This window comes from Rhea americana, unplaced genomic scaffold, assembly GCF_003343005.1.
Source record: "Rhea americana isolate MKP2758 unplaced genomic scaffold, rheAme1 scaffold_319, whole genome shotgun sequence".
Taxonomy (NCBI): Eukaryota; Metazoa; Chordata; class Aves; order Rheiformes; family Rheidae; genus Rhea; species Rhea americana.
In genome coordinates this window covers 64,751-73,437 of record NW_028186445.1, presented here as the reverse complement: position 1 = coordinate 73,437, position 8,687 = coordinate 64,751, and the positions used below count along the sequence as shown (strand labels likewise).

The following is an 8,687-nucleotide window of genomic DNA, read 5'->3' as shown; positions in this document are numbered from 1 at the left end:
GGGCCTCTCCGGGCCCCGCTGGAACCCCCCCGGGCCCCACCAGGCCTCCCCGGGCCCTCCCCGGGCCCCGCCGCCCCTGCGCCACCGAGGCTGCTGCCGTCGCCGCCGCCCCGCTCACTTTGCTCTTCCTTCCCCTCCACTGCCGCTTCCCCTCCCGGCGCTGCGCAAGGTGGACGCTGCCTACAGCGACAATGGGCTGGACTCGGGTAAGTGGCTCTTTTCCAGCCCGCGGGTGGCGGGAGCCCTGGTTGAGCCCTGCCCCAGCAGGGGCAGCGGGAGCGGGGCCGCCTCCGCCCGCGTTCGAGCGTACCCGTCAGTGGGGATGTTGGGCAGCAGGAGCGAGTGCCGCCAGGCTGCAGCTGCCGCACCAGCGCTCTTTGCCTCATTCGCGTTGGTCATGGCAGCAGGCGCTGCCGTTTGTCTGGCCACATCCCGGCTTCGCAGTGAGAGCCAAAATCCCTGGGTTGGAATGGGATCGCTCTTTGCATCCCTGTGGAGAGGGGTCACCAGCCAGGCCTGGTGCCGTCCCTGTGTACCGGGCAGGGAGCCGGCTCCATTCGCTGCTGCATGGTCGCTGTGACTGTTTGCTGTGGCTTGCCCATCTGCCTCGATCTCTCCATAGCTTTTCACGCATCCCCAGGTTTGTTATTTACTCTGTGGAATTTCCTCTTCTAGCACTCTTTATGGAAAGTACTAGGAAAGGAAGCATAGTATCACGAGCCAACAGCATCGGCTCCACCAGTGCCTCTTCTGTCCCCAACACAGGTAGGCCCATGGGTTTTATTCTTTGTGRCAGTGGGTCTTTCCACGCACCAGGCTGCTCAGCACATAACAAGGCTTCCAGCTGTCTCGCTCTTACGCCTAGGGTGCAGATGCCATTCCCTCTTTTGCTGGCTGGGCAGAGTTCCCACCCTGAGGAGGGAAGATGGTAGGGAACAGCATTAAGGTGTTGTGGTTTCCAGCAGTCTTTTTGGAGCAGGGAATCAGCCACATTTTGACACCTTCCCAAAGGAAGTGCAGAAGTCTTCCTCCTGCCCAGGTTTGCAGCAAAAGAGTTGGCAGTCCCCCTGGGACTGTTGCGCTTGGCTTGATCCCTGCAGCTCTTCTGAGGCATGTGGCTTTTGCAGGCCTGTCAGCAGCCTGGGGATCAGTGGGAGAGGAGTGGCCCAGGGCCCAGAGCTGTTGTCCGCTCTCACATGAGCCTCTGTTGCCTGTGCTGCGGGAGCTCACAGGTTGTCCTTTTTCTGCTCACAAGAATTCTCCCCACACAGATGACGAAGACAGTGACTATCACCAAGAGCCCTACAAGGAGTCGTACAAGGACCGGCGCAGGCGAGCACACACTCAGGCGGAGCAGAAGAGGCGGGATGCCATCAAGGTGAGCCGAGAAGCTGTGGGGCTGCTGTGCTGCCAGAAAGCAGGGAATCGCTGCTTCCCAGGGCACCCGGATCTGTGCCTTTTGTGGTGCCTCTCCCCTGACCCCGGTCAGTTGCTCCTTGTTTTGCTGTTGGATCTATCCTCGCCAGACATGGACGTGCTGAGTGCTGCCTTGGAAGGGTGTCTGCATGCTGGGGACTGGGACTTGAGACCTATGAAACAACTATAYGACTGGATGTCCTAGTCTCATGTTATTGAACTCCAAGTAGCTGAGCTGTGGCTTTCCTTCCCCACAGAAAGGCTACGATGACTTGCAAGCCATTGTTCCCACATGTCAGCAGCAGGATTTCTCCATAGGCTCCCAGAAGCTGAGCAAGGCCATCATCCTTCAGAAAAGTGAGTCTTGAGGGTGGCGATAGAGAAGGTGGTGCTTTCAAACTCCCAGACACCTCACTAGAGCTTTGCAGGGCAGTCTCTCAGCACTTGGGGATCCTCTGGCATGAGGGCCCAACTGCTGTCCGTGTCCAGTCCAACCACCTCAGGAGAACCTGGGAGCTGAGAGTCGATGCTGCCCAAGCTTTGGCACCCTAGGGAGTCTTATCTGCCACCTTCCATGGGGGGCTCGGGGCCATGAGTATGCTCTCAGATCCTCACTCTCCCTTTTGATGCTCAGCCATCGACTACATCCAGTTCCTGCACAAGGAAAAGAAGAAACAAGAAGAAGAAGTTTCTACCCTCAGGAAAGACGTGATGGCCTTGAAGATCATGAAAGTGTAAGGAAAGAGCTGTGTAGCTACTGCCTTTTCTTTCCACCCTGTCTCTGCCCTATCCTTGCAAGGGTACTTGGAGAAAATCACTGTTTTGCAGGCAGCGTAGTACCTATAGTATCAAAGCTGTCCAATTCCACTGTGGTCATTTCTCCATAGGCTGGTTAGTGTGGGCATGTCCTAGGTCAGTGGATGGAGTTCGGTGTGAAGGTGGGTCTAAGAAAATGAGTCTGCTCCCTATATCAGGAGAAGCTGTAGCTTCTTAATATTTATGTACTTGCAGGATTTACTCCAAAGTCTCAGGCGTCTCCATATGTGCAAGCATATTCTTCGTGGCCAGTTACAGATAGTCAGTTCTGCCTTTCTCTCCCATATGCCTACACAGGAGCTGTGGAGTTGGAGTGCTCTCACTGTTGCTGAATGCATGGTTTTTGGTTTGTTTCAGGAACTATGAGCAGATTGTGAAAGCTCACCAGGACAACCCAAATGAGGGGAAGGACCAGGTCTCTGACCAGGTGAAGTTCAATGTTTTCCAAGGCATTATGGATTCCCTATTCCAGTCCTTTAATGCCTCCATCTCAGTAACCAGCTTTCAGGAACTCTCAGCGTGTGTCTTCAGCTGGATTGAGGAGCACTGTAAGCCTCAGGTGAGCTGCAGGTGGGCTGATGCAATGGGAGAGGATGTTGAGCACTGTGACTAAGGCAGAAACACATCTGCAGTTGGTTGTCTTTGGGGTGCAGGATGGGGAACAGTTTTTCCCCTCTCTTGAGGCCTTGGAAGGGGCAGCGTGACTGGTGCTGGACTGGAGCAGGGCTGAGCTGTGGCGGGGAAGGRGAGGTGGTACTCAGGAGTTCCGGTCTCTACCAGCTGTGGCTGTGGGACTAGTTTGGTGGTGGAAGCTGGCCAGTGTAAAACAAGAGCGCAGAAGGAGGGTCCTTTCCTACTGTTCGATCTCCATCGCACCATCAGGATGCCTGAAGGTTGTCTGGGGACTAGGAGACCTTTGCGGGACATCTGGCACTCGGGCAGGGGCTGGGTCCTCGGAGAAGGCGCGCTGCCTCGGGAGCACACGGGCCACGGTGCCCACGGTGCTTGCTGTGACTGTCCAAGGCCCCGCCGCCCAGGAGCAGGGATGTGATTGTTTTCTGTGCTGGTGTTGTGATGTCTCACACTGTGGGCCAGCCACAGCCCTGTGACCTACAGGGATGCTCATGACACAGTCCCCAGGCTCTAGTGGGAAATGTTAGCCAGGAAAAGGCTGTGTTTCCACTAAAGGAACTGACCTAGTCTCCTCTCTGCCCTAGACACTACGGGACATTGTGATTGGGGTCCTGCACCAACTGAAGAGTCAGCTGTACTGAATGCTCCCTGCTGCAGTGTCAGTGGCTCCATGTCTGCTGCCTCCTCAGCACCTCTGCGGGCGACGGGGCACCTCCTTCCCGGGAGGGCCTGGGTGACAAACGCCAGGAAAGGCTGTTTGTTTGTTTGTTTGTTTGTTTTTCCCCCTTGTGGTTGTTCTTAAAGCTTCTCCGAATTATTTATTGTATTAACTATAAAAACAAAACTGGACTGTGCAAACACCTCTGCTCTACAGATGCTGTCACAGTCTGTATGACCAAATATTTGGAAGGACTTAATGAGCGAAGAAAGGGGAAAAAAATGTAACACGCACAGGCCTCTTAGGTTACCAGAGAGTCTTTAGCTCAGGCAGGCTTTTTGTGGTTGGGTTTGTCTGTGCCACTGACTCTCCACAGCCCTAGCTGAAAATCAGCTAGTGGAACAGATCTATTCTGTAATCTCGGACTTCTGATCCAAACCCTTTGGATCCTGGAAAAAATTATATTAAAAGTTGTTGGTTTCTATTTAAGCAGATTAGAAATAGGCTTCTCCCCTAACTGAAGGTTTTTTTAAATACTTCCTTGTGAAGCAGCTCTTTTCAAGGTCAAGAGGCTGTTTTTAACTTCTTGAGATGGTTTTGGAGAAGGCCTGTGAAAACCAATTGAAGGATTAGCCCATAACTGCCACAAGACACGTTTACTCAGCATAGATGTGCCTTCCCCAGTGCAGAATCACTGGAGGAGCACTCCAGGGGACACTGCTAGCCTGACCTCTCCAGCCCTAGCTGTAGCTCCCCTAAAAGCGAAACAGACGTGACTTTCTTTGCAGGCTTTTCCTGCTTCTGCATCACTGTTGCTGCAATGTGTCTGGCTTCATCTTTCTTCGGTTTTTGATGTGGCCACACTGAATGGGAAAGTAGTTCAGTAGGTGTAGCGCAGCRCTGCTGCAGTTTCTATCTGCTTCTTGTTAGAACTGTAGTTTTATATGTAACCAGCTTTGATTTTTATTATGATTCTTTTCCATATAAATCACTGAAATCATACTAAAGTATTATCAACATCAGTTGCAGATTGCATCATTGCAGATGAATGCTCTCTGGGACAATTTTTAACCTGTCACACACTGCTGCTTTCAGTGTGGTTCACAGTTCTAACCAACACAAATACTTAGTGGAGAAATGTTATCTGCTAACTAAGCAATAGCTGTTTACTACACAAAATGATTGTACTGGACTGCTTCACAAAAGCAGCTCTTATATTAGCGTTTGTCTTCTGTAACCATATTCTTGCTACCACTGTGACATTAGCATGTATTTTACCTGTTTTCCACTATCATGGAGGTAATACCCAGCTCAGAGTTGCTTTGTTTGAATGCTGCAGCATTGGAATGTTTAAACTACTGCTTCTACATGATTTAGTGTAGAAACCCTTTATGTGGATTTGATATTTTGTAAACAATTGTCCTTTCAAGAGCATGCAGTATGAAGGCCGAGAGGATGTGATGCACATAACCTTGCATGCGCAGGGTCAGGTGTGTATCCTGTAAGATGTTGCTTTGTGATGAAGAAAATATGCTGTTGTGGAGGAACAGAATGCACTATATGGCTAAGTAACTGGCACAGATGATTGAATTCTTTAGATACTTTGCCAGAAGCAGCCTCCTGCCTTGTGAGGAGGACATGAATTTTTACAGACCTCACATACAAAAGTGACTTATTTTTCTATTGTGAAAAGAAAAATAATTAAATAAATTTTGCTGAATGATTTAATGATTTTGTTTTTCTTTTCTTATTTCTTCTACTGAATCCTGGAGACTTTCAGTGGTGCCAGAGACACAGAAGTAGTTTCTGGATGCAGTCGTGGCTCAGGTTACCAGGTCAGAACCCCTATTCGTGCCTCGGTTATTACTTTCCCTACCGCCCAGAGCTGCTGCAGCCCCAAGCAGGCACAGGCCCTGTCCTGATGCCCCTTGAACACAGAGCAAGAGATTATAAAGTACCACAGCAAAATGGTCCCTTCCTGTTCAACTTCATCAATGACCTGGACAAGGGGACAGCGTGCCTCCTTGGTAAGTTTGCCGATGATGATACCAAGCTGGGAGGAGTGGCTGATACACCCAAGGGCTGTGCTGCTATTCAGAGAGACCTGAACAGKCTGGAGAGCTGGGCACAGAGGAACCTCATGAGGTTCAACAAGGGCAAGTGCAGAGTCCTGCACCTAGGGAAAAATAACCCTAGGCACCAGTACRAGCTGGGGGCTGACCTGCTGGAGAGCAGCTCTGCAGAGAAAGACCTGGGAGTGCTGGTGGATGACAAATTGACCATGAACCAGAAATGTGCTCTTGTGGCCAAGGCCAATGGTATCCATGGGTGCATTAGGAAGAGCGTTGCCAGTAGGTCGAGGGAGGTGATCCTGCCCCTCTACTCAGCCCTGGGGAGGCCTCATCTCGAGTCCTGTGGCCAGTTCTGGGCTCCGCAGTACGAGAGAGACATGGAGCTGCCGGAGAGAGTCCAGCATAGGGCTACAAAGATGATCAGAGGGCTGGAGCACCTGCCCTATGAGGAACGGCTGCGAGAGCTGGGTCTCTTCAGCCTGGGGAAGAGAAGACTGAGGGGGGATCTTATCAATGTGTATAAGTACCTGAAGGGAGGGTGTCAAGGGGATGGGGACAAACTCTTTTCAGTTGATCCATGTGACATGACAAGAGGCAATGGGCACAAACAGAACCACAGGAAGTTCCACCTGAACGTGAGGGGGAATTTCTTCGCTGTKAGAGTGGCAGAGCACTGGAACAGGTTGCCCAGAGAGGTTGTGGAGTCTCCTTCTCTGGAGATATTCCAAGCCCACCTGGATGCAACCCTGTCTAACATGCTSTAGGTGAKCCTGCTGAGCAGGGAGGTTGGCCTAGATGATCTCCAGAGGTCCCTTCAACCTTACTGATTCTATGATTCTATGAAAATGTGAAACAAAAGCTTGGTGTTTAATGAGTTCTATTCCTGTGTACAGCTTAGTGCATATGGTGGGAAGCACTGCCCACCATCTATTAAATACACTGAAGTACCTGTACAGCTCTGACAACCTAACAGTAACCRGTTGATTCACCTCTCTGAGATACTTATTTCCTTTTCTTACTTAACAAAATCAAATGCTGTCAAACCATGAGGAAAGTCTAAAACACTACAATTACATCTTCCCATAGACAGACCAGTAGAGACATCAGACCTCAGCTGTGAAGCCTAGGAAAAAAAAAAAAAGTTTCCTTTGCAAGTAAGAGTGACAGGGCCCAGTGCTAACTTAATCCCTCTAACTACCTATCCAGCTGTAAAGCATTTTAAAACAAACACATATCAAAGGCACAGGACAAGTCCAACCCTTGCAACAAAAAAAAAAACCCCAAAAAACAAAAAAAAACCACAGGTGAGTTTCAGCATCAGCAAATCCTCCCTGGAGCAGAGATGTCTCACACAGCTGCCGGCAGCGTGACATTATGGTCCTCATCGGTTTCTATTCCAACTTCCTCCTGTACAAGAATAAAACAGGTTCCTTTGCAAGTGTAACAGGACAGTCGCTGACTCCCTTGGTGGCCCTTTTGGGAAAGCCTGGGCCAGAGCAAGGCTTTTGTACTCACRAAGAACTGCTTCTTGCTTTTGGGGTATCCTTCCAGGATTGCATCAAGCAGCTCAGTTGCCTGGCAAGACAGAGACGAGAGTGAGTGTCTGTGGGATGCGCACYCAGAGCTGTGGACAGCTCTGCTAGCACCTGCAGGGACGGTCTCRCATGCAGGGTGGCACAAAGCCAGTTTTTGTGGCAATAGCTATTTCTAAGGCAGGGAGTGTTTGTTTTCTTTACTGGTGACAAACAGCGTATTAAAGTGTAGCTAACATTTAGGTGTGACGTGAAACCACCTCTTTCCTGAGCACTATTTTAGTRCCCATTTTGGTCCAGCTGACCCTGATAATGGTATTCTAAGACCTGTCAGTCAATACAGAGCTCTGTGTATTTACCAGTTAAAGCATTTGCCTGAAGCCTCTCCAGTCCTCCACAGCTCAAGGGAAGCTACTGAACTTGCAGAGCACATGGGCTGCTCCGCGAGCTGCTCAGCAGACTGCATCGTCCCCAGAAGGATGCCAGTGTCACCAGGCAACTACCACTGCCGTCACCCCCTCCCTTCGACAGGGAGACCCTTACCATTCGCTTCCTCCTCCGCCACTCCTTGCAGTACAGCTTCTGCTCGCTGCAAACCTGCAAACAGCAGGATCAAGCAAGTTAAACGGGGCAACAGCCACCCACCAAGCTCCCATGGCRGGGAGGTAACTCCAAGGAGAGAGTGTCCCGGCTACAACCAAAGGGTTATTTAACGTTAGGGCAGACTAGACAGAGGGGCCATGAAAAAGTGCACTCCAGCCATGGGTGGGAGCACTAGAGGTGCACTGAGAAGAGATAAGTCAGTCCCTGATCTCTCCCATATACTTTCTGGTTGTTTGATATCCACGCCCCGACCCCAAATGCTTCTTAACACCTCTGGCCCCTCCCGCACAGCAGAAGGCAGCGAGGAGGGACGCTCCCAGGAGAGGCCGGCTGTCCCTGCACCAGCACCAGGGAAATGTGGCCAGCGGCTGCTGTGCGTGGGCACCGCGGCCCCACACAGCTCTTCACCTTCTCTTTCTCCTCAGGAGTGACRTGGTTGGTGGCAGATTTAATCCGTTCTAGTTTCTCTGCGTAACTCGCACAGTCCTTCTTCAGCTCCTCGATCTCTCTGGCCATCTCAGGGGTTGTCATGGAGCCGTTCAGGTCCTTCAGCTCTGGGAAGGAACCGCYGATTACCGGCGGCCACGGCGCCAGGCAGGGGCACAGCCGGGGCCGGGCGCCGAGCGGGGCCGACTCACCCGCCTCCATGTGCCGGCAGCTCTGCTGCAGCGCCTGCACCTCGGCGGAGCGCGCGGCGATGTCCGCGTCCAGGCCGCGGAGCTCCGCGTCGCTGGCGGCCGGCAGCTGCTCCTGCCGGGACAGGGCGGCTCAGCGGGCCGGGCCGGGCCGGGCGGGCGGACCGGGCGGGCCGGGCCGGCCGCCGGGGCTCACCTGGTCGGCGAAGTAGATCTTCTGCTTGCCGTAGGCCTTCTCGCGGACGCGGCCCTGCTGCGCCAGCTGCTCCAGCGCCTTCACCACCGCCTGCGGCACCGAGCGCCGTCAGCCGGCGCGGCCCCG

The 8,687-nt window shown here is 52.4% G+C and overlaps 2 protein-coding genes across 2 annotated transcripts; one reads left to right on the top strand and one right to left on the bottom strand.

Annotated features, from left to right (window-relative positions):
* Positions 1–123: 123 nt before the first annotated feature.
* MLX (MAX dimerization protein MLX) lies at positions 124–5,251 on the top strand. Its single transcript, XM_085310379.1, has 7 exons — positions 124–206; positions 676–765; positions 1,272–1,378; positions 1,674–1,773; positions 2,051–2,150; positions 2,590–2,791; positions 3,450–5,251. Exons 2-7 carry the CDS (start codon positions 684–686, stop codon positions 3,504–3,506), a joined length of 648 nt encoding a protein of 215 aa, XP_085166505.1. The 5' UTR covers positions 124–206; positions 676–683; the 3' UTR covers positions 3,507–5,251.
* Positions 5,252–6,445: 1,194 nt separating this feature from the next.
* Positions 6,446–8,663, bottom strand: PSMC3IP (PSMC3 interacting protein; the record flags this gene model as incomplete). The annotated part of the gene is made up of 6 exons (XM_085310430.1): positions 6,446–7,002; positions 7,111–7,170; positions 7,671–7,724; positions 8,139–8,284; positions 8,369–8,480; positions 8,562–8,663. Coding segments are annotated over 6 exons (534 nt in total), but the record flags the coding sequence as incomplete, so codon positions are not given.
* Between the last annotated feature and the right edge of the window lie 24 nt (positions 8,664–8,687).